This window comes from Meleagris gallopavo, chromosome 14, assembly GCF_000146605.3.
Source record: "Meleagris gallopavo isolate NT-WF06-2002-E0010 breed Aviagen turkey brand Nicholas breeding stock chromosome 14, Turkey_5.1, whole genome shotgun sequence".
Taxonomy (NCBI): domain Eukaryota; kingdom Metazoa; phylum Chordata; class Aves; order Galliformes; family Phasianidae; genus Meleagris; species Meleagris gallopavo.
In genome coordinates this window covers 9,042,947-9,068,746 of record NC_015024.2, presented here as the reverse complement: position 1 = coordinate 9,068,746, position 25,800 = coordinate 9,042,947, and the positions used below count along the sequence as shown (strand labels likewise).

Below are 25,800 nucleotides of genomic sequence, written 5' to 3'. Positions count from 1 at the left end.
CATTTGGAGTAAAGCTTTTCTTAGTACCAATTCCATATCTGTCAAAAGGGAAGAGAGCAGAAAAGAAAATGATACTGAAAGTGGAGATCTGCTACCAATTCTGTTCTGTGCATATTCACAATAAAATCTATTGTATATTCACAAAAAACACTACAGAAATGATCTCTGGAACAGAGCATTCCCATGGAGAATTCAGTTCTTGGATCTGAATTTTGAGGTTTCAGCCCTTCACAAATGATGTGTGTAACTTTTCTGTGCTGAAGGCTGTTATCCAAGTACTTGATGTTTATTTAGGAGAAAAGTATTTTTTTTTGTTGCCAAAAATACCATTTCAGTATTGAAAGCTTGCTATCTAATGTAGGAACTTCAGGCAGAGTGGTTACCTGTCCAGCATCCATTAGTAGGAATGCAACAGGTGGGAACATAGGCGAATTATCAGAAGAAAAACATTTGGTTTCACACAGACCAGAGAAATTCTCGAAGAATGGTTTACAGAAGTGAAAGAGAAGCCAAAATGAAGCCTTGTTAAACTAAATTGCCCCAGTCTGATTGATTAGAGCCAAGACTGACCTTTAAAAGCTGATTCCATTTTTATGCTGAAGAACTCCTTTAAATAAGGAATAGAATAGCAAGCTTATTAGATTTTAGTATAGACAGATATTTTAATCATTTCAATCAGTGGACAATACTGTACTTTTCATATAAAGAATCATCACAGATGGAACCCCAGATTTTAGTGGTAGGTGATGCAAACCTAATTTATAAACACACAGATATTTGCAGGAAAACTCTCTTCCTTTTTTCTTTTTTGTAATGTCTAGAATTGAATGGGCTATGCAGTCTTAGATGCTTGTATTACTGATTATTTTGATGTGATACTTTACAACATGTAATGGTGCTCAGTGTTGTACAAACACTGAGGAAAACCACTTTTTTCTGAGCACTTGATGGTTTTTAACCAAGTCAAAAAAAAGTGACTGAAAAGGATTTTGTGGAAGGAATGAGAAAGCAGTGAGGCAGATATGTGCTAGATACAGTACTGCTGTGTTTTTGCTGGTATAGATGCTTAAGGGGAGAATACGTTAAGTAAGCCTGTGGTGAGAGTAGATAGTGTGTAGGTGTGGCAGCAGAGATGGAACAAATAATTGCAGTCATGATAATTCTAGAGTTTGATGGGCAGAAACACTCATAAAATACATTAAGAGGCTCAAATTCTGAGTATTTTTAAATGATCGATAGAGGCATATTCTCAGTCTGTTCACTTCCTAAGTTTTGAATTTTGGATTCTTCCAGAAGGGCAATCTCCTTAGAAGTGAGAATGGTGTGACATGTGGCTTTATGCTTGTGATGTGCTCGTGTGCAATTCTATTTCATTTTCTTTCTTTCATTGACAGGTGACAAAGAAAGTCAAGTCTATGCAGATGTTCCATACTCCTGTGACATACGCCATGCAGGGTGACAGAGTAGGTATCTGTGTGACCCAGTTTGATCCCAAACTACTGGAACGAGGCCTGATCTGTACCCCAGAATCACTTCACACCATCCATGCTGCAATAATTTCCCTGAAGAAAATCCAGTATTTTCGAGGAGCGCTTCAGACAAAGGCTAAGTTTCATATCACAGTTGGTCATGAAACAGTCATGGGAAGAGTGATGTTTTTCAGTCCGGCTCCTGCTGACTTCAATGAAGAAATTCAAGAAAATGCTTTTGACTTTGATAAAGACTATCTTTATCAAGAGGAGTATTTGTCCAATGACTCAAAGCCTTCAGAGGAGAATAAAGAAAATGGCCAATCAGAAGTCCAGCTGCCAAAACAACAGTGGGCTTTGCTAGAGTTTGAAAAACCTGTCACTTGCCCTGAGCTGTGCCTTGTGATCGGCTCCAAGCTGGATACGGATATTCATGCAAATACCTGCAGGCTGGCGTTCCATGGGGTGCTGCTCCAAGGCACGGAAGACAAGAACTACGCAGAGACTTTCCTTCCAAAGCTGAAAGTGTACAAACAAAAGCACAAAGAAGGACAAGTAGAGAGGGTAAGCTGTCCTTTCAATGCTGTTCATTGGAGAGGGGAATCTTTGTTCATATATTGATGTGCTGGGGAATTTTCATTATTATAGTCGAGATTGTACCATTTTCTTACGTTTATATACCTAGTGTATTATGTATTTCCTGTTTCCAAAGAGTTGGAGATGATTTCTCAAGACTGACAAATTTATTTAGGTCAGTACAGCACCAAGTAATTTGATATTGTTTTTTCATTGATCCATTTGATGGTCTAGCCATTATGTTCTTCCTGCAAACTTGCCTTGTTTGTGTGCCTTCCTAAGTGGGTCAGCTTGTTGTTCTTGTCCCACTTGACAAAGCCTCCACTTTTCCACTGATTTTTTTTTTTTAACACAGTTAGCAGTACATTGAAAATATATATGCTACATGTAAATACATCTGCCTATATAAATAACTTAATTGCTTACCCCTAGATGAAAATAACTGATGAAAATTTTAGCAAATTTTTACTTGATTAGTTAGTATTCCAGGTGTTTTATTAACTTCTGGGTAAGAACCTATTAATTTTTATTTTCCTAATCCAAATCCGATTATTTGAACAAAACATTTGGCAATCTCACTGCTTCTTTTCAAAATTCCATTGAAACTGTTTTGAGTATTGAATAAGGTCTGTCCTTACTTTGCTATAGGAGACTAAACAATTGTCAACATAGCTTATCACATTTGCAATTTATAGTGCAGACTTCTTTGAGTACTTTTATGTTTGTTTTACTAATATAACAGTAAAAATAAATCATGTTCCTTCTCAGCATGATTTTGTATTAGCGAGGTTCGTTTTTCTAAATGCTTTGCTATATTAATTAAATAGGCTATGTATGTTTCCCTCCCTCTCTCTCAGAGGAATCTGTGTTTTTGCTTTTTCAAGCACAGTTACTCCTTCGTGTTTCCACTGCTGATTTCAGAGGCCATTCTTCTCAAATGAATGAGAAGACTTCATTGTCAAAATTCCAAAACCATTTCTTTTTGGATGCTAATCTTGTCACTAGAAAAGTAGCTAGCAGAGGAGGGAATCTGTAACTTTCTAGAATCTTTTATTTGTTAAGATGGGTTGTAAGAGATGCCAGAATCAGTAGTTACTCTTTGTGTTAGCTGTATTGTATTTCCCCCGTTCAAAATGGCTGGCTACCTTTCTCTTTGGCTGGTGATACTGAACTAGAACACCAAATTGCAGGTAGTCTGTCCTCTGAGCTGCAGAGAAGAAAGACCAAATGTAAATGTCTGGATCTCAATTCTACTCATTTTTCTTTTTATTATTCTGATTGCTCTAATCTGAACTCATGAAACATTTCCCTTCATCTCTACTAAAAATGTGCTCAGACCATGCTACCAATATCCAGAGAGACCTGGCTTACCAAGTGCTGTTGTTTCTCTTTGGGAATATGAATAGGAACAAAAGTTGGTGTGACCATGGAGGCACATGCTGTCTGGTTCTTGTTTAACTGAAATGAACCAGTCTCAGCTTCTTTCTTTATTTTTGCTCCTAAGTAAGACACGTGTATAAGGAAGTGCAAAACTTGTGCTGTGAATTTACTGGCTTTGCACTTAGCCTTGGTCATGTGCTTTCAGTGGCTTTCTTTTTTTGCGTAATCTTCAAATCCTTTATCGGTTACTTCTGCTATTGATTTTGGTGTGTAAATAGTAGAATAACAATCTGATTATTCATATGTGAATTTCATGTTGATAAAGTAACTAGTGAATGTAGGTTGAATATTTTGCCAAGACAGTAATTTACTGAGTACAGTGAATGATCCCATTATCTTCCCTTGCCCTTTAAAGAGCTTTGGAGGTTACCTTATCCTTTCCTTAAGTGTTGCATGGTATTCCCTGCATATGGGCCCCTGTCAGTCTGTATGAATACTGACAGATGGTGTGTTTGGGTAGCTGCCACCAAGCCATCTGTCTGTCTGTGGGTTGGGTTTGTTCTCAGGTTCTGGCTCCTGTGCTACTGCTCAGCTTGGAGGTGTTTCCCCTCTTGCACAACAGGGCAACAGACAAAAACTGGTGCTGGAAATTCAGGGGCATGCAGGGACTGGGGAGGGCTAGTGGGGAGAGGGCTGTGCCGGTTACCGAGGCGTGCTGGGGAGGTATTGAGGGCACTTGTGGTAGCTCCTCTAATGTCTGTGCTTTCGTGAGCAGAGAGCAGTGGGAACAATTGGGTGGTACAGCGACTTTTTTTAGTACACAAAGTCACTAGCTAATAGAAAATCTGAATCAGCTGGGCCCACCCTGCTGCTGAATGGCTGCTGGATGGCTGGAGATTAGGATCGCTGAATTTAGGGTGTCTATTCTTGGCACTGATGCAGGAAAATTTCATTCTCTCTGTTGAGCAGGGAAGCCTTCCTCCCCACACACCTTCCCTGGGGAGGCATTAAAAATGTAAAACTAAAAATTACACATTACCTTCATGAGAAGTCAACTCCTCCAGAGAATGCTGCTGGGAAAAATGTGCTGTGGCATGGCTGCCTGAGAGGCTGTGAGAGAGGGGAGTGGGCAGTGCCTCCCAGCTGCTCCATGGGGTCTGCAGCCCCCTGCCCACTGCTGGGATTGGAGTCAGCTGATTGACTCGGGAGAAATCAGGCAGCTGTGGTTGGTTCTTGTTCTTACTCTGATTCGTTGGGTGCTTCTGTGGCTGTGGGAGCAGACACCTGCCCAATGGGCAACTTTGCAGAACTTTGGCTGACAGATGTACTTTAAATAGGAAAAAGTGCTAGGCTGGCAACAGCTGGCTTGTACTTACTTAAAGTAAGACACAGGGCTGAAAGTGCTATTGCAAACAGCGGCATTAGTTTAAGGACAGTGATGTGAGAGGCTTGGCAAAAATAATTAGCAGATGATGTGCTGAGAAAGTTTGTCCCTTGGAATGGTGGTTGTGGGGTGGGCTTGGGGAACTGCAGCAGGCCAGCAGCCCCCAGAGGCAGACAAGGAATTAATGAGGGTTAACAGCAACTGCTGATCCTGGTTGGGTGCTCAGTTCTACAGGGGAAGGAGGCTTCTATTCATCCTAACTGACTCTGAAATATCTCCCTCTCTGAACTTTGTTTCTGTGAGGCATCACAGCTTAATTCCAGTGTGAGTCACGGAGCTGTTACTCAGTTCCTGGGATAAACCCTTTGTGTTTATCGTGTTATTTGCTCTCTGGCTTCCCTGGATATGCAGGTTGAATGCAGTGAGCTTCGGCTGAAAGGTGAACTTTAGAAATGCATCGTGCTTTCCTGTGTGACTCAGAAATTCTGCCTGTTTTCAGAAGTGTTTGCACAAGCAGGATTTATCTTAGGATGGCTGTCGCAGGGTCTTATTGTGGAGGATGCTCGTAAATCTGTAGCTCTGTGCAAGAAACAAAAGGAGAAGGAAAACTCTGCCTTGTTTGTAGAGCACAAACTGCACTTTTAAGCCCGGTAAAGGAAAGTAAAAGCATACCTCAGCTGTGATTGTTTCCCATTTTGAACATAACCATGTTTTTCTTTGGGAATGGTCTTTTCCTTCCTAAAGATAGTTTTTTGAATATTATCTGACATTAAGAAGAATGAATTCTGTGTATTTAAAAAATTTCATGTGCTTTTACTCATTATCTGCCTTGCTTTCAGGCTTTGCTTACTTGAAGGTAATAGAGTTGTTTCTTCAGCAATTTCCTTTCATGTGTCACCGCCATGGGCTGTTGTGGTTTTTATTCACATCTGTGGTGTTCCGAAATTTTGTGCTTGCTGGATAGTGACTTTACTGAACTTGTTCTCATGGGCTGCACAGGTCACTTATTGCTTCATAACAAGCTGTTGCTAATTGTCTGAATATTGGTGTGATCTAAACATCTGTCCCCAGGGAGAAAAGTATTGTTGCAGGAGTGGGATGTGAAAGCACGGTAGGTTACTGAGATTTTTATCAGGGTGACAGAGCATCTGAATGGAAGATAAAAAGGTTATCTTTTAATAGTGCTGGCATCTCTCCTCTTCTTACAGTAGAATAACAAGAGCTGTGTCAGAGAACACTGTAGTGAGTGGTCACCTGAAAGGTTTCATTGGCATCACTTAGCAGATATTCTGGCCTTCCTGAAGAATGGGTGAGACTGGAGATGAGTACTGGTGAGCAGCTGCAGGAAACATTTGAATTTGTTGACTACTAGCAATGACCCAGACTATTTATCAAGTTGGTATTCCCAAGCAGACATCTTGAAATGGAGCAGTTGTGAAAATGGCATTTTTAAACTTTGCTTTAACAGTTAGCAGCAGTATTTTCTCTAATTCCATATGGTTTTTTGTGAGTGCAAATACCAACATAAAATTTACCAAGTACGTGTCAAGTTGATAGTAGCTCAGCCACACACTTTGACTTTTGAAGGAGGAAAAATAAACTCGACCATGAATGAAGGGGGAATGTCCAGTGTGGGTTGCTGAGGGAATGAGGCCACACGCTGGGGAGAATGACTTTGCTCGGAGAGAGTAAAGCAGAGTATCCCTGTCTGGGAAGATTCCCAAGGAGGAGGTCATGTGAGAGAAAAAAAGTAGTGCTTTTTTTCACCAAGTACTTTGCAGGTATCAGTAATAGCAGAATGTTTCACAAAGTTGTGCCCACGCCTTGCACGTGAAGTCTTTGTCACAGAAATACAGTTCCTTGCGCTTTCTGTTGCATGGTTTCAGTGCTGCTCAGATTGAAGAAAAGTACATTTTGTCTGCTCAGGTACTTTGATTCTTTATATCCAACTTATTTCTAGACAAAGGCCATTTCTTTGGTTTACTAGGGCTAATGCTTCAGCCGTTATTTACTTACAGCTGTGCTGTAGTTCTAGCAGGATAGTGAGTAAAACACTCCAGCAGCCAGGCAATGGCACTTTGTAAAAAGAGAATGTGGGTGTCTGATCTATCTGTGCCATACCTGCCTGCAGAGCGTAGCAAGGACCAAATTGAACAGTGAAAATGAATTGGGTGCTGCCTGCGGGCAGTGAGCTGGGCTAGCTGCAGAACCTCTGTGAGTCCAACCGGGAGAAATGGTGGATGCCACTCCATCTACTGTAAACATGCAGACGCCACAATTAATATTTTTCCTGCTTTGAAGTCTGAACATGAGTTTGTTTGGTTCTGCTTGGCTGCTGATGGTATGCTAAATACAGTAATAATACAGAGATGAAGGCAATCAGGTGAATAAAAGTGCACAGCACATTCACTAGTTAAAACGCACTGTAGGTATATAAATAGTTATATAAAAGATGCATTTATTTATTGGCTCGTGTTCTGGTTTTGAGTAAGAGATTTTGTGAAGCTGAGTGGGGAAAGGGAGGACTGTATGCTCTTTAAGCAGAGGTACCATCTCCATTAAATAGCACCAAGAGTTGATATTAGATTGACACAATGTATAGATTAATAGAGTTTAATAAATTTGTCATAAGTGTACCAGTTAAGTCATAGAATCTGCTTGCTTACTCATACATAATCTTGCTATTTTGTTCACTCACCAAAGAAAGAATGGCGTGCTCCACATGACTGGCTAGTATAATTTTGCAAGGTTTGAGTAACACCTAAGCTTGTTATTTATATTATTAAATTTAAAATGCAGACATGCTTTTGGGTCTTGCAAGTGTATGGACAGCTGGTCTTGATTTTTCTGAGGTTGTGTAAGAGTCACCTGTGGGGGAATCGGTTTGTCAGCAAGGCAACCAATGCACCATTTTATTTATTGGATACGAAAATAAATTTAGAATGTTACTTAGGTTGCGAAATCACTTGAAAGCACTTAAAAGTTAGGAAATACCAGATTTACAGTTGCCTATGCAACATTAATTCTGTTCCCCTGAGTCTCCGCACTGTGTTCTTAATAAGGCGGGGGTTTTTGGATGTGGTCATGTGAAGACTGTGTAGTGGGCCGTATCAAAGAGGGACAGGAGTAAGACTGTATGGACATCTGGCATTTCTTAACTTAAGTGCCCAATTCTGCAACTTAAATAACTTAAGTTTTATATAAATGTGATTTCCTAGGCATTTTTAAAAGTCAAAAGGTAAAGTGAAACTAAAACCATGTATTCCTGAACTGTAACAATCCCTCTACTGTATGCCTTCATTAGGACTGGAGGTAGTCAGCAGCGTAGCACAGATTCGTACAGCTCAGTGCTGTAGGCTGTTAACCAGACATCAGGAGGAAGCCTCTCCAAGCATGGTGGCAGATGCTGGGCTTGGGCAGGGGGCTCGTATGCAGGTTGGGGGCATAAGGAGAGAGGACAGACTTGGGACACATGTACATGTGTGTGGTGTCTTTGCGGGGGTATGTCTGCCCTCTCTCTTGCCTCTGGTTGCTCTGGGCAGACTTTTGTTGTCCTGTCCCACTTCATTTCCAGTGAGGAGTTTGTAAATCTCTTCTTGGTTCTTGTCGACCTCCCCAAGTCATATCTAGGCAGTTTCCTTTACAAACAATTCAAATTACTGTCATCATGCCTGTTGATCTGCTGCTGTGCACTGGAGTCATGCATTGTCCAAAGAGAACTTTGCTGTGTCTGATATTTCTTTTTGAGTGTTTAAGACCACAGAACTTTACTAAATAGGTGAAGAAAGCTGCCTGAGGGTCTTCTGTTGTGATGATATCATGAGTCTTTCTGGTTGATCAGAAGCATGGGCCGGGAGACTACTTTGGCCTTCCTGCAAGCCAGGGTCAGGACTTCTGCACAACAGCTCACCCCTTCCCTGCTTGGTCTGTGAGCATTACAGGTTTTCAGTTTTATCATAACTTCCAGACAGAGCTGTTTTCTCTGGGGCTGGAAATCCTGAGCAATGTAGACCTCTTCTTTCCCTCCCGGAAGATGTTGTCGTTTCTTACATAAAGGAAACAATGCAGGTTGTTGTGAACCTTAAAATCATGCTGTCAGCTGTTTTCTTCTCTTGGTAAAATGAATGTGTTCTTAACTAGGCCATGCTGGGAATTCAGCACCTGTGGCTTGCTGGAATTCTACCTTTCAGAAATCTAAATAGAGTTGAATGAAATTTGCACTGTGAAGGTGTACATAAGCATATTAGTGCTCTGTTTCTACCTGTGCATGCCTGGAGACTTGAACTGGTATGCACGGAGCTTTAAAGTTCAGTCAGGCCTTGTTTACATGGCTCAATAATGAAGAATCCTTTTTACTACTGTACTGCTTTTAACCAGGTTACAGTGATGGGAGAATGTTTGGGAAAAGCAAGGGTGTGTGGTTTTTTGGGGGGGGGTGGTTTTTTTGTTTGTTTGTTTTTGGCTCTTAGAAATTCTCAAATGCTGTTGCACTTCTACAGAGAAAAAAAGGCAAAGAAAGGAAGATATCTCTTGCATCCAAGAAACATTGGCTTTGGAGAGAAGGGGCAAACATCTGAAAGCCAAAGCTAATGGCCCTGTGGTGGGTTCCTGCTCTGTTAAAGCAGCAGTAATGAGACGTGAAGCGTTGAAGGAGCTGAACTTTTCTTCTCATGCATCCTGGATGCATGTTCAAAGGCAGAAGCTTAGTTTGTTTGCTTGGAAGATGATGAGAAGAAGGTCTTCAGAGGGAGCCCTGCACACAACTACAGGCCTGTGGTGCCAGAGGGAATTCCAGAAAGAAAAGCCTCTAATTCTTTCACGCTGATGTAAGCTCTTGAGGAAACAACGTAACTGACCAAATCTTTATTTGTGCCAAGTCCTTCACCTAGGTCTTGGTAAAGAACTAAAAGCAAAAACAGTCTTTGGAGAATTAAAAAAAGCTGCAAACTCAGTCGTCACTGAAATCCTGTCAGTTCCTTTCAGCTTTGCCCTTTTCCGGCCTCATGTGCAGCCGTGTTCCCTAAACACACAAACCCACGTTTTAAAGAGGGAGAACAGGAATTTTGCAGCCTCCAAAACATTCCTGTGTCTATGCAGAAATGGAAAGTGTTCTGAAAGTGTTCTAGTAACTAATGAGCTGTTACTGATCATGATGAAGATGTCTCAAGTGTACTTCTTCTAAAGAACAAAATGTAATACTACCTGGTATTTTCGGATTTAATCTTACATTCTTTGTTCTTTTTCCATTCCTGTTTTATGCTTTGGTTTCAATGGATAATGTTTTCAATTTACTAAGTTTCATCAGACCTGTTTTTATCACTTTTAAATAATTTTCTTTTGCTATCTGATTGAAAGCAGTATAATCTTTTCTGATTTAACTTAAGCTTATTCTTGTTCCATCTTTTTCTAGCTATTTCTATATGTTTATATTATATGAACGATATTTTACTTTTTCTGTCTCAAATCTTTATTTCCCAGTTCACTCTGGCACAGGGCTGTTCCCTTTGCAGGCGTGTGCTTTGGTTCTGATCCCCGTATTTTTTCTCGGTTGTATTAAGACATGGAGTTACTCTCACGCAAAATATGGATTGTTTAGAGGGTGTTCGGAGGACAGTAGTTAGTTTTCTTTAAAATGGTGGTTTAACAGGGTAGGCAGTATAGCTCCCTATCCTTGCTCGAAGGGAAATCCCATCGTTATTTGTCCTTACTGTTATGCTGTGGTTCACGCTGTGCTGACAGATGTAACGTTAACTGCAGTTTTGCAGGCAGTATACTGCAGTGTAAGTACTGCTCGGTGGGGAGTGTGAGGAGGTGCTTTATTTTTTCGGTGAACTTCTTGGTATTAGCGAAAGTGTTACATGCCAGAGATGCACATACTTCACCTATGGTTATAAAGTGCTATTTACTTTTCTCTTGCAAACACAAAAGCCAAGTGGGAAGGGATATTTCATAAACTCAGTGCTATTGTGTCCTCTGGTCTAAGCCATAAAACAAGAGTAACAGAGACGTTCCCTTTGAACTTGAAATCCCTTTCTAAGCTGCTGATCTAACCTGAGGGAGAGGGGGAGACTACACCAGCCAGAAAATGTTCTCTTCTGGGTATTTCTCTTCCCTCCTACCCCTTTTCTTTTTCTAAAGTCCTTAAGTGAGTTTGATGCTGCACCTCTGCCCATAAATTTATAAAAATATTATCGTAATGTAGGTCAGTGAACTGAAACGCCACTGTACACCACGGGGGATTAAAGTCAGAGAGGCAGCCCTCTCCCACTCCCACTAGGTCATATGACAATATAAACAAGAAATGCAAGGAGCCTTCAGCTTTTTCTTGCCCTAATCCTTTGTTTATGCAGCACTTAAACTGACTTTCGGGGTCGTCTCTGTCTGGCATTAAAGCCCTAAAGCTTTTTGAAGTTTCCCTGAAGTTAATAAAATTAGTCTGCCCTCATTGCTAGGCCCCTTGCTGCTGCTTCGGAGCAGACTGCATATCCCTTACTGTCTTTGCGGCGCTTGGCTTTTTAAGTTAATAATATTTTATAACAAAAAAGTGTTTGAGAGAGAGGCAGAGATCTCCCAAAAGGCCATTCAGCTAACAGGCAGAGTGGTTGCTGCTGTAGATGCTCTGAAAACTCAGAGGGGATTAACTTAAAATCCAGTGATCCGAGGTAAATTGCTGGTAAAGTAATTGGAAGTGGTGAGTTTCAACTGGAGAGAACGACACACCTTTCTGTGGCTTTTAACAAATGAAGACTAAAAACTATTTTTTTCTATTATTTTTGTAAAATTGTCGTAAAGTTTGAGATAAATGAGGTTTCCTTTGCAGCAGTTACTTCCAGGCTGTACCCCTTTACCGATTGATTTTACTGCAAAGACTGATTAACTACCATAGCGCATGTGTCAGCAATCTGTCTCTAAGTTGTCTTCAGGGGTAAATCGGTGACAGGCTGATTTGGGGCTGGGGCACTGTTGTACTTCATGTGTGGGGCTGTCTTCAGCCTGTGAAGGTTTTATTCCAACAGTTGCTAAGCACTGCTAAGGAGATTCATCTTCTGATGGCAAATGTAGATGTTCAGGGAATAATGGGAATACAGGCAGAAGATGAACGATTGGCAAAGGAGGGGTATGTGCCATAAAATCACATCTCCTTATGGGGAAGAAAAGGTGCTTAAAAAAAAAAATTGTGTTGATTGTGGTTATCACTGCTGCTTTACTTGGAAGTCCTTGATGCCTGTAGCACACGTTTGTAAGGGGTTGCTCAGTTCTTAGGACAGCTTTGCTGAACCAAACCATGCTGGCAGAGTACAGTTGTTCTCTAAGCCATACAGGCTTTCAATTAAGTTAAAAGTAAGTTTGAAGCACTCCTGGAAAAGTAAAATATGTTTAAATTGTCTGAAGTTGGACTCCCAGGCCATTGTGAGGGAGAGCAACCGAAATAGTGGGTGTATGGGTGGAATGTGAGAGGCTGAAACACAAGGGAAGAAGTACATAGCCTGCGGGGGGGGTGTTCGGGTCTCGGATCCTTGTTGTAGGAACAAAAGTAGAATAGGAAGAAATAGTATTTTGATTGGACCAGCTTATACAATAGAAAAAGGATGAATGTTTTGAGAATGTAAGTGCAGCTTCAGGTTGGAATGAACAGCTTCTGATAGTCTGCTGCTTCAGACCCAAAGAAAGGCCAGCATGCCTGAAGCTTATCTCCCGCTACCTCCACTGGTCGCTTAAGGAAAAGACATTGTTCTGTTTCAAATTTAAGCCAGAGGTTGCCAAGCGGTGATAGTACTGCTACGGGTTCACAAAGTATTTTGGAGCAGGGAGATACCAAAAGAAGAGGAACCAGAACCCCCTGGTGCACATCAGGCAGTGGGCATTGAGGCACCGAATGGCTCTGGCTGCTGGAAGCAGAGCTCTGTGCTTCCCTTATCGGGGTGAGAGAAGGGCTGCAGGCAGCTCCCGGCCCGTGCCTGCCCTGCGGGTGGAAGTTACTCCTAAGATCTGAGGAAGAGCAGCAACTATTGCTACCAAAAAGAAATAATCATGAGGAGATTTAAGCAATACATTCTTATTTCTTTTGATAAGTAAATAAAGGTTCTTGCTGCTGCTCTGAGGTACAGTAACTCCAGACATTAGGTATACAAGGATATTCACACCTACGGGATTAGGCTCACTTGGCTGCACCTTATACTTGGTAATGCCTTAGGGAGGGCTGTTTATCTTGCCTCACCTGCCAACCTTGCTGCCTCTTGTTCCTGATAGCTTAATTAAGAATCCAGGCTTGGAATGGTTCTTCCCACTGGGTCACAAACCTTGAAATTAAAATCGGATACAATGGTCATAAGGTTTTTACTTTAACAGATCAATGGGTGCATAAAGGTGAATATTTAAAAGGCTGTATTTAGAAATTCTAAGTAATTGTCATTTAGTTTAAAGTGTGGCTGTTGGAATGCAGTTCTGGAGCTAAGAGAGAGAAATGCTTATGTAGGAGATAATGTATTTAGCTCTAGGATAAGTAATGGAATAAACTTTTTGTGAGCGTAGGTACTTAAGTGACTTTTACAGAAGGGTTTCAAAGCAGGAAAGATTTTAGTTGACTGACCTTTAGAGCATGTTCTGATGCATGTTTTAGTCTTCCTGTATGAAAAGGAAGGAGGTAAAAGCAGAAATACGTGAATGCACATAGTCTTCTCTACTTTTGGACGCTAATTATCTTAAACTCAGCAGTTCAGATGAGTCATTAGAGTTTTTTATTCATTTGGGGATAAATGGCTTTCCAAGGGCAGGGCAATGGAAGTCACCAGTGTATCTCATACGTTAATTTTTCTTGTCACTTCAGATTGTAAATTCATAATGCTCTTTTCTTTTGCAGGTGATTGATGATTACAGTGTGATTGGTCGTTCGTTGTTTAAAAAGGAAACAAACATCCAGATTTTTGTGGGTTTAAAAGTCAAACTATCTACAGGAGAAGAAGGAATAATAGATGGAGGTTTTGGACAGAGTGGTAAATTTAAAATCCGAATTCCAGGTAGGTGCTCATTAACTGATATGCTCTAATCTATGTCAAGTATAGAGGATTTTTTCATATTTTAAGCCGGAATGTCTCCAATAGTTCCTTGAAATTCTGTGGCATCATCTCCAAACCAGCTGGATCACTGTTTGAGGTGGATTTTACCACCTCTAATTAAGTGCTGGGGACTATGACTTGTGTTATGAGACTCAGTGGCCAGCAGGCACGTCTGCGTATGAATAAACTCAGGTCTCAAAATGACTTCTTTAAGTGTCAGTAACGTGGAAATCATGCTCTGCCCAAAATGGATTTTAGAAATCTCTCTTCTCTTAATATATTGTATAACTTTCTCCACAGCCCTTCTGAGCAAATAAAGGAAAACAAACTTGCAATCATTTTTACCTGTAGATACTTATTAAACAGAGCGTACTGGACGCAAGTTACTTAACTCAATTTCATTCTGCATGTTGTTATCCATCTTCCCTTCAAGCAAAAACTACAAGTGCTTTGATAAATGAGTTTTTAGAGATCTTGAGGTTTGTTTTTTTTATTGCATCTAGTTTTATGGTATTACACAGTACTGTATTTTTTCATACTTGGTGAGTTGCAGCAAGGATTTATGCCTCCTTAGTTTAGAGCATCAGAAATGATGGGTGCTGGAGTTTAAGTGTCGTTACTATTTTCTTAGTAGAAAAAATGGCTCCAAACCTTTTCAACAGGTAATAATAGGTGCTGCATTTAACTCAAATCATGGGATATGGTTTTAAATATACTAGTAACACTTAATTTCTCTCATATTTGCAGCCCTTCGTTGCTGTTAATCTACCACCCTTTTTAGAGAGATGGACAAAATTATTCTGCTGTACAACTGGAAAAAAGAAATTGTGTTGTTCTGTGGCACCAAACAGTCGCATAACAGTTGATCTGCAGAGAAAACTGATTTCTTTCTAAAGATGGAATATTTAAAGTTTAACTTCAGATTGATGTAAATGTGCTAATTTTGACTCCGAGCAAATTTCCTTTCTTTTGCCTTGGAAATAAGAATTTCTGACTAGGTGAAGACTCCTGTTTTCTAACCTATCTGTAGTAGTAGCTTTGTCACCAAGTGCTAGACTTTCCAAATAGTTTTGTAAGCCTAATTAACAGGCACACTGCATGTTTAAAGAAAGAGGCTATGCCTAGCATATGTATGTTTTGGGTTTTCTAATATGGAAAAGCATTTAAGCGTTCGTTGAGCTTCCTACTTTCAGTCAGGTGGTGAAATGATGTGCAAGTGACCTTAACACTGACAGGGATTCAAGCTGAAGTTTTTCTTTAAAAAGCGTAGTGGTGTTCTTAGTAGCTTCTCTCCCCTGAAGACATAAATGTACTGAAAGAGAAGAACAATGGGAGGATGCCATTTACAGTGGCATTTTCGTATTTTGGTGAAACTATTCTTCGTGAGAAAGGGAGAAGCCTAAAAAGGACTCTTGTGGCTGTCATCTTTGTGGATGGTGAGCAGGAACTGGAGTTGCAAATCAGCAGTCATGTTAAGAAAATTGTACACAGCGTTACAGAATTTTGCTCTGCCTATGGAGTAGGAAGAAACGATACCTTTCGCCAAGGTGTTCATATCTAAACATGGTTGTACTTTTCTGGCATTTAACAGCAAACCATCGATGTGCAGACAGGATGCTAGAATTAACACCTCAGTAAGATGGGCAGAATAATACAACTTAGCTTGCTTTTCTGCAGTTTGGGTCAAATATGGGTACTTTGCTATCTGGAAGGAAGAGGCAATAAGATCATATGAACTCAAGCCTAACGGGAGAAAACAAAATTTGGAAGGGTTTAAATAACTGTTTCTTTAAGAGTTACAGGGATGTGTGTAGGGGGAGGGCTGTTGCTGTGATGCTGTTTAAGTCAACTGCAGTTCACATTCCATTGTTAGGTCAGTGTTGCTTTTTTAATGTGTCTGCATCCTGTTTGTGGGTTTTCGAGTCTTATTAAATTTAACTGGTCCAGTTCTTCCCTCTCCCTCATCCTTCGGCTGTGCCTCCCTTCGTAGTCTGTTACACACTGCTTTTGTGAAGAGCTCCTTCCAGTTGTTCTGAACTTATTTCTCTGCAGTCCTTTCACAAATGTGTGTCGGGGAGTGGGAGGGAAGGGAAAGAAACGTGCAAGTTGGAAACTGCCTTGAATTGCCGCAGTCTGGTCCGTCTTGTCTTTAAAACTAGCCTTAACCTCTGGAATTGAAGAGCTTGTTCAGGGAGTTAACCTCATGGCAGCTGGGGGCTGCTTTTAGAAACAAAGCAATCAAAATCAGATAGATGCATCAGAAAGCTGTGCCCTGTTGGCTTGAGGTGGCAGTACAGCGTGGCACCTTGGGGAGCTGCTCCGGTCCCATTGGTGCCCACTTGTGAGGGACGCGTTGGCCCTTGGTGTTGTTCCTTGTCCCTTGGGCACCGCTTATGTTTGCTTGTGGATCAGAGCTTGGGAACGCTGTGTTACGTCATCTGTGGGCTGAAACTTGGCAGACCTCACAGCTGGGAATGGCAGAGCGCAGCTCAGTTTCTTATTCTGGCACCGCTTGTGCGCAGCAGTGATTAGGATACTTCTCTGCTTTTCTGTAAAATGGGAATAATTGCTATTTGTACTATTAAAATGTTATGAAATCTGATTTAGACTTATTCCAGAGTTGAGGCATTAATATTTCTTGAAAAGGCTTAACTGTCTTTCTGCAGAGCACAAAAAGCACATCTAGAGTACAGCATGCAACTGGAAGTTCCTCAGTCTCTGAAAGATGTCAGCAGTTTGGAGGAAGTTCAGGGAAGAGCAGCAAGAATCCTGAAGAGGTTGAAGGGATTGATTTATGGGGGAAAGAAGATGAAAAGAAATGCATGAAACTTGGCTAAATGATTTCTAAGTGGGAGATACGGTTATCTGCAAGTATTTGAAGAACACAGTGAAGAGAAATCCCGTAGGGTGGTCCAGGGAGGTAGAAGTAAAGCTGAAAACATGAAATAAAACAAAGCACAGAGTAACTTGACTGTTGAGAGATGTCACTTGACTGATATTTCTTGCACTGCCAAATTATCTCAGCAGAGGAAGATAATGTTTTACTTGGAGAGTACTTGTGTAAATAAGCCTGGATGTTTGCTAGTGCCTGTTTCATGGTAAAACACAAACAAGAAGATGGTGGGAAGTAGAACAATATATTTTTTTTTCAGCTGGTTTCTGGTCTTATTGGGACACGCTTCTATTACCTCAATGAAAAGATATAACTTATGTTGTGTTCTACTACTACCTGAATGAAGAGACTCTTAGCAGCAGCATCTGGTTGTTCCTTGTTGTGTTGTGGATTTTTTACTGCTTGTTTGTTTTTGTTTGTTATTCTCCTCCTGTGTTTGCTGGCAGACCTGCCATTCTGTAGGGCTGTCAGTGTTCTAACTGTGAGATAACTTCTAAGGCATGCCAGTCGACAGGGAGACGCTTGCTTTCCAGACCAGTTGTGTGATCAAGTACATAAAGAGAGAGACATAATTTCTAAACTAACAAGAGATTTTTGTCTAGTTTAACAAGCTGCTTAAAAAACAAACAATTTAAAAGCAAATGTAAAGCACCGTGCTCTGTAAGTAATGCTAGTACGTGTGTTTGTGTATAAAAGTGAGCTATTTATGAGGTTCTTACTGAGGTGGGTGATATGTGGCAGCTGTTTTATTTGTAAATGGGAGCCCTTCATTATACAGTCAAGGTAAATGAGTGAAAAGCATTGTTCACCTTTGAGATCAAGAACAAGTTTGGAGAGGCAGGAGCTATATGCTTAGGTATGCTAAGGAATACAAAAGCTAGCAAAACATACTTTGAAATACACTTATTTCAACATATGTTGCACCTAGGAATGTCATGCCATTAGATGAATTCTGAAGAAAGCTCACTGAATGGTTTGAATAACTTATTGCTAATTGTGGATTTTGTTTAACTGTCTCTCACCCAGGAACTGACCCTGTAAAACTCTGCTTGGTCTGCAAAATCATAATGTGGTTGGATAAGCCTCACGACATCTTTTAAAAAGATTGTCTCCAGATATGCTCATTTTGTTCGTTCTGACAAGTTGTGTTTGTCTTGTGTTTAATTGTTGTAAAATGTAGTGACTTCAGTCTACTGGAATATGTGATATCTCAGGTATAGGTCTCTGTCTGTCTGTCTGTCCCTACTGTCTAGGTGCCAGTAAACCGTTTGCCTTTCTGATGCACTGCAGTGTTTGGCTCCAGTTCGTGTCTCTCTCTCTGACTCAATGCAGTGAAAATTGCCGTACATGAAATGAGTTAAGCTGCGTTATTTCTTAATGTGAAAGAAGCAGTGCATATCAAAGAAATTCATAAGAGCTGAATGCAGTTTTGAATTGAGCAAATTTAAATATAATAAAATGCACACTTTCCTAGGAAGAGATATGAATGAGAAAATTAGAATACAAGTTTTTTTTTACTTTGCTGTTCTTACCTGTACGTGACAATAGTGGTTTTAAGTTTCTTATAACAGGTGAAGACAAACCTGTTAGTGACCATGTCTTTTGTTGTAAAAAACTTTTCTGCCTTTCATTTGTCTTATTGTATATGAGAGAATGAGTTTTTTTTCCCACTGTTTCTGTTGTTTGCCTTGGTGGAAGAGTTGGATGTGCTATCAGTGTGCAGTAATAGTATGGATGTGTTTCTGAATTCCAGAGGCATGATGGTTCTGGGGTCCTGCAGTGCTGGTGTAAATGGTAATAAACCAATGTCTTGTCTTGAGAATCCATCATACTCTTATGTGGAAGTAGGGGCAGAAATGCTAATGTTTCCCCCTTGGTGTATCGCAGAGAATAGTATTTGTAGTTTAGTGTCTTTCCATTTTGCTGAATGCTGGGGTCACTGGATATGATCCCATGCTACCTTCTGAAGTAGTTAATGTCAGAGGAAAGTTTTGGTGTCAGAACTGCAGCTCAGCAGCTCTGCTCTGCAAAGTTTTAGTTCTGGTTGAAAAACGTGAGTTGAAAAGTTGGACTCAAATCAGTTTGTTTTTTCAGTATTCCACTTAATGAAATCAGGTAGAGGCTAAATAATATTAGGGAAACGGGAATTGTGCCAAGATGGAAAAAGGCAACAGGAAAACAATGCATACAATGCATTTTCCCATATTTTCACTTTAAGAAATATCTCAATTGTGTTGTGCTTTTATGTATTTTTTTTCATGGCGGTGTTTTCTCACTTCAGGTAGCTCTCAGCACACCTATGCACCTGGCCCTTGTGGAGTGTTATTGCAGTTCCTGCTTTTAAATAGTTTTTGGAAAGAAGCTTTAAGTAGTCAACTGTAAGTAAATGTCATTTCCCAGCTTTGTGATATGGAGGGCAGTCCTTACTGACATCAACAGGAGTGGAGTAGGCTAAGCTACTCCAAAAAAGCTAAGGCTTTTCTTTGCACTGAGAATAATTAAACATCCTGTCACTAAGCAGCATACTTTTTTTTTTATTGTGGGAGATCTTGACATTTGGAATTCTTTGCTTGTGTTGCATTAAAATAGGATAATCTTCTTCTCTTAGGCCAAATGAAATTTAGGTACATTTAATGTCCACGCTTGCCCAGCCTGGCTCCTCTTTTAATAAAAGAAAAAAAAATGTTGGCTGCAAGGGTCTGGTGGGTTGCCATCCCTGTCAGTATCAGGTGAGACTGAGCAGGATTTTAGTCGAGAGGAAAAACAAAAGCCCAAGGGCAAAGAAATCTGTGTAGCTGTGTTTTATTTAAAAGCTAGAGATTAGCTCTGCTTGTTCTTTCACAGTCTCTCTTCTCCTACTCTCTAAAACAAACAAAACCTAAAATCCTTAAGGGGTACTTCAAGCATAAATCTCCGTCTTTCCTTTTTGTGGGAGTTGGCTGGTGCAGCATGGGCAGAGGCTGGGAGAGGATTGCTGCCAGGGAAGCATCACTTCCCTGCATGATCCTCTCTTGAGCGGATTAAACTGTAGCAGTGTAAAGTCTTGGTGACCACATAGGAGCTGGGAGTTTGCATTTGTATAATAGGTTGGGCTGATGGAATCAACCCTACCTTGTAAGCAGTGACAGCCTGCAAGCCCACATTGACCTCCAGTGTTGGATGTCCAGATTTATTGACCTTTAAGTGGTTTTTGTAGAATCAAAGTCAAGATTTGTGCACATTCCTTCTGAATGAAAACAGAAGTCAAGGGAGTGTTAATTTATTAACTAAGTGCCTGCTTCTTTGAAGGCAATATCAGTAGATCTTGATCTTGTCTTAAAATTCAGTCATTACAGACTTATCATAGAGCTTTGAAAGGTGATTTGTTGATTGCAGTATTGGTTTGAGATGTTAGTTGGTAATTGTACGTTAGCATAAATAGGGCGCCCAGGGGAAGTTTGGGCTCATCTTTGAGTATTAAATTGCCATTGGAGTGTATACTCAGCAGGTTGATCTCCTGGGATCCTGCAGGTACTGATGATGAAATTATCAGGTATGGGTAAGTTATCAATACGAGCGCTTCTGGGGAAGAAAAAGGCCCAGGTCCAGTATAAGCCCCTGTGTTGAGTATCCCAAAGGCTAGTCTTGCAACGTAACTGAAAAGAGTGAAATGGAGCAATTTTCCCCCCTTCTCCGCTATTTATGGCTTTGACCATCAGATTCTTCTTGAAGGCAGCACTGTTAGTGGTCTTTAGGAGAAAGTAGCACTGCTCGGTGACCAATCCTGAAATCAAGCTAAGGAGTAGTGTGGCTGGAATCCTGTTTCCTGCCCTGACTGACAAAGCATCTTACACTTGCACTGGTGTGAGCTTAGCAAACAAGCAAGCCCAGCTTCAATTTTAGGTTTTTTTTATGCAAAACGTGCATTTGTGACCCTTCAGCTTGTATTCTGAAAGCAGTAAAGATGTAGGTGTTGTCTCAAAGAAAATTGCTTTCAAAAGATGATATTAAGCATTTTACTTTGTGACTTTTAAACTAGATTTAAAGAAAAAGTATTTTCATTACTCTCTGTGCACAGGCATTCTGATACAAGCTCCAGTTGTGCAATTGCATTCCCTACACTTAAGAAACAAGTAAAATGTTGCTGTGTTTGGGTGATGCTTAGCAATTGACCTTTTGACATGTGCTGTTTTTTCTCCTTGAGTAATCAGTGCCTTTACTTTTTGCACCTCATTGAAGTCCTGCTGTAAATGTAACATTTCTGTGATTGATGGGGGGGGAAATCCTAATAAGAAAAAAAACTCCAGTAGATGGCATTTGTTTGACCACAGAATGGTTATCTTTATAGGACATGAGCCACTTGGAATTACTGTATTTTTTTAATCCTTGGAGATTACCTGTATACATTTGTTTTCCTCTCTGATTATCTGCAGATCTCTATCCAGTCTCCATTTACTTTTTGATTTTTTTTTTTTGGTAATATTCTTTGCTGTCTCTCCCATCCCTCTGTTCTTTATTCCAGTTTACTTCTGCTGTCCATCTTGCCCATCTTTCTTGGTCTCCGAGGTCTTATGCCAGTAACACCATCTATTGCTATCAAATATTTCTGCCAGCAGTTTCAGACTTTTTTGTAGTGATGTGCAAGGGAGAAAGGATTTGTTTCTGACCTGTAGATACTCTAGTGATGTTACTGGAAAAATCCCATTGCAAAATAGAAGGGCGCTATAGTTGAATTTGTTTATCTTAATTTGAGGATAAAATGTAGATCAGTTAGACATCTCCCAAGCACTCCCCACATTGTGAGGTTTTACAAGTATTCTGAAACTGAGCAGTTGTTATTTCAGTTGGCAATGACACTGGTAGTCAGCTGTCCAAAGTACTCATAATGGTAAGCCTCCGATGAATGATTAAAAAAGAAAAAGAAATTAGGTAAAGATTATTTCTTTTCTTAGATAAGCTCAAGTCATATATATGAGATTCTCCTAAGCCACAAGAGCTTGATACTTAACTTAAACTGAGATTTGCACTCCATTGCATGTGGTTAGGGATTTCAAAAGAAGTACACATATCTTGAGATTTGTGGTAAAACTGAGAGCTGGTAGTGCTGCTGCTTGTTATAACCTTACTTCTGTGTAGGGTCTCTTGTGGTCACAAGTCTTCCCAGTTAATCCAGGCTTTATTATTTTGGGGAATGTAGCTATTGTGGACAATTGTATTCCCTGGGAGAAAAGCAACTTGAGTATTTATGGCTTCTACTTTGCTGGTCCTTGAATAATTACGAAAGCAACTGCAAGCTACTTGGACTCTATTGCATAGTCTAGATCATTGGCAGGATGCATCTGTAATTGATGTAGCTGAGCCAGCTGCTGTGTTCTGAGCTCCTGCTTGCCACCGCATTGCCACTAATCTATCCAGTGACCTTCTCCAAATTATCTACTATCTTTCTGCTTCATATTGCTGATGTATGCCAATATCTGGCTGTCATGAGCCTTGCTTAGTATGCTGAGGGAACCCTCTGTTCATGGAGTTCTTTTGCAGTAGGTTACGTTTTTCAAAGAAAGAAGTGGAGAAAATGATCATGTTGAAGGCTGCCAAAATTAAATATTCAAACTCAGAAATGACTAAGTTGATTTCCCCTCTAAAAGGAATCCTATCCTATTTAGCTTGTCTAATAGTTGTTAAGTTCCATAAATGGACAACTGCTGAATGAAGCTATATTTAAGTTGGAAAATTTTAGCAGCACTGTCATCTAAGATTTTGTACTGTTGAAATGGAGAAGCCTTGCTATAGTCACTGCAGACCAAATATACTGTTCTGTATAAATCAGTTCTGCACTTAATTTTGACTTTGCTGGACTTACACTGCCAAAGTTGCAAACAATTCATATTAGACCATGGCATGGAACAACACAATGGCTCTTACTTTGATGAAATACTGCCGAAGTCTCATTTGGTGGCATACTAGATGCACAAGAGCAGGTAGTGTGTTATTTTCTGTTGTTTTTTTTTTTTGTTGTTGTCCTCCTTAGGTGTTTCATTTTGCAGTTTCAATACTCTTTTACTGTAATTTCAAGTGTAAAAACATTTTACTCTTAAGAATAGCTTACTGTTTTTTTTTTATTATTAAGTGTACAGCTTGGCTAGGCAACCTTAGGGCACCAATAAATAATAATAAAAGAATCCTGTGATATCTTATATCATCTCCTGAGCAAGTGGAAATAGCCATTTTTAGTTGAATTCTCATCTAGTTCAGCTTAGGAACCCTTATGCTTTGCAGTGCAGATTTGGGATGCTTCAGTGGATGCCTTAGAAAACATACTGAAGGGACCAGACACGTTTTCTTCAAAAATGTAACTAAATGTCTGTGTCTGATGGAAGTAAAATTAGCATTTCTGATGTTAACTTTGATAGAAGTTCACTGCTGCTCAGATAAGTGCAGCAGTGGGAGGAAAAAAGCCCTTTTTCTCACTAAGAATCATAGCATTTTAAGGTTGGAGAAAACCACTAAGATCACTAAGTCCAACCCCAGCCCACCCCTGCCATGCCCACTGACCGCATCCCTCAGTGCCACATCTCATGGTGGCTCCCCAACCTCCCTGGAACTCAGTTGATGTCAGAGCAGCTGAATGTGAGCAATAGAGAGGATCCTTGGGGGTTCAGTTACAGGACTAGTGTCCATACAGAGGACTGCCAAAATCCCAAGACTTTCAGAATGATGCCCCCAAAACACGTTGGAGACTTGCACATTTTATAATTGCTGCCCCTGCTTTTTGAGATGCCTAACATGGAGTTTAGTTTTGGAGGGTTACAAGTGAGGCAACTGTGCAACCCTCTGTGCCCAGGCAGCACATGGGATTTTCCTGACAAGCTGCTCATGAGGAACTCCTTCTGCCCTTCCTCAAGTGACCAGGTATCTCCAGGAGCTCTCCCACTTGTGAAATCCATGAGAGCCAGCTTGTGTTCCCAGGGCTGTAGCCTATACACTATTAAAGGGGGAATTATTTTCCTCATCTTTTTCTGTTTTCTCATGTGCAAGTTAGGATGCTACCATCTCTGGGTGTTAGTCCTCACTCACAGCTTTGCAGTGGAAAATGCATGTATTCCCAATTGTTTACATAACTTAACTTTGATCCTGCTAAATATCTCCACAAGGATAGATCATGCATTCACACGCTCTCTTAGAATGAAATTTCTTTACCATTCTGTAGAGTGTTTGTGCTTATTTACTCGATTTTGATCGTTTGTCCCTTGGGCCTTTCACCTTCCCTTTCCACAAGTGTTTGTTCCAATATCTATTTGAAGTCTGAGTAAAAACACACCACGAGGGCTTCCTGGAGCTTTGTGGTTTGCAGATTGTAGGCTATTTGAAGTGCTGACTTGGAACAGTGGCCGGTGCTTAGTGGATATGGGAACTGGCATGTGACAAGGACGCTAACCTTACGAGGCTGATCCGTGTTTTGAGGCTGGGGACAAGAAATAGCTTTTTTTAATAGTGTGCATTGATTTCAAGGAAGACTGTGTAAAGCAGTCCTTTGGTTTGTGTTTTCACAAAGAGATTTCAGTGTTTAATAAAGAATGGGAAATAACTGGAGCTTCAACAGACTTGCTTTGATAGGGGGTCTGCTGCAACATGATTTTGTGTAATACTCTGCATAAGTGACAGAAGCATTTCCTGCCTCCAACTACAGTATTATTCCATTAAAAAGCTGTGGAAAGTCCTTCAAGCTGGAATAAAAGGTATACATAAAGAAGAAAAACCATCATCCTGCCTAGAAAAGCCTTTCTTCTAATATCTGAGCTTGTAACTTCAATCACAAAAATTCCATGTTGCATATGTTTGTACTGGGGTTTTTATCATAACAGCTTCTTAAACCTTTGAGCCCTCGAATCCCTCTGCCCCTCTTCCTCTTGGTCCTCCAACTCTTCCAGGTTAGGAAATCAAGATGATTTGGTAATTCAGAGAACCTGTTCCTTGCTGTTGCAGCTGATTAGCTACACAATTCCATTTTTTTTTGTTACCCCCGTCTCTCTGTACTTGCTCCCTTTCCCACCCAATTCCCTCATTATTTGGCTACGTATCTCTTCTGACTCCAGCAATCCTTCCCTGTGCCAGCTGTCCTTGCCCACGCAGCCCTGAACAACCTCAGCTGGTTTTTGTTTTTATGAAATAAATATATTGACAACTATAGAACCCTAAACCAAGAAAATGGAGCTGTGCCAGCCCCTCAATTACTTTGTTGTTTCATCCAAAATTGTCTTTGTATATAAATGAACAACATTGTTTGTGTGGTGCAGTCTTTTGCTGTGCACCTAAGGATTTTTAATTCAGTACATGGCTTTGCTGCCAGCTACGTATTTACTTCTGAATGCATTTGTTTACTTTCTCAGTTTTCAGTCTGTGAAATAAGAATAACATTCCCTTTCTCAATTTTGACCAGTTAATGTATGGATGCGTTAGGCTGGGGACCGTTTGTGCAGTTGTAAAGTATCAGCTCATCAGGATTGGTGTAGCAATATGAATACAACATGAAGAATATGCATTTGTTTTTTGATTGCAATGAATTATCTTTTCAAGCTAGCATAATGGTAACATGGGCTATGCCAAGCAGAGTGTGCCAGGTGCAGCAGTACTGGCACAAGGGAAAGAAGACGTTTTCAAGGACTGAAAATGTGCTAAAAAATGAGAGTTCCCGCTGACAGAAGCAGGCTGTATGTCATGAACTGGAGATTTTCTTTTCATGGCTCATTACAATCGACTGTTCTGACAAGTAGCTCCTGAGAAGATGTACGGAGATTATAGTCCCTTTGGAGCTGGTGTGGAAATGGATGCCTGGTTCCCTGATCCCTGACTTTTTTCCATACTTTTTCTTCATGTTTTCCTTGTTATGCTCTAAGTAAATATTTTGAGGACATAATGTAATTGGTTTTAGTCCTGTGATATGGTGGGTTTTTTTTTTTGTATTGAGTTTGTGCACATTCAGGGCAGGATTGACATTCTGATTGATGGGCGGAGGAAAAAAGGTGTTAACTGTTGCTCCAGAACTGTTCAGAAGGACAGGAGGGA

At 40.4% G+C, this 25,800-nt stretch overlaps 1 protein-coding gene across 1 annotated transcript in view; it reads left to right on the top strand.

The window, feature by feature from the left end:
• The window catches only part of EEFSEC (eukaryotic elongation factor, selenocysteine-tRNA specific), a 118,191-nt gene that overhangs the window by 60,291 nt on the left and 32,100 nt on the right, over positions 1 to 25,800 (top strand). Inside the window, exons 5-6 of the mRNA XM_031555571.1 lie at positions 1,395 to 2,033; positions 13,670 to 13,826. Of these exons, the coding sequence (XP_031411431.1) occupies positions 1,395 to 2,033; positions 13,670 to 13,826 (796 nt within the window). The remainder of the gene's footprint in view (positions 1 to 1,394; positions 2,034 to 13,669; positions 13,827 to 25,800) is intronic.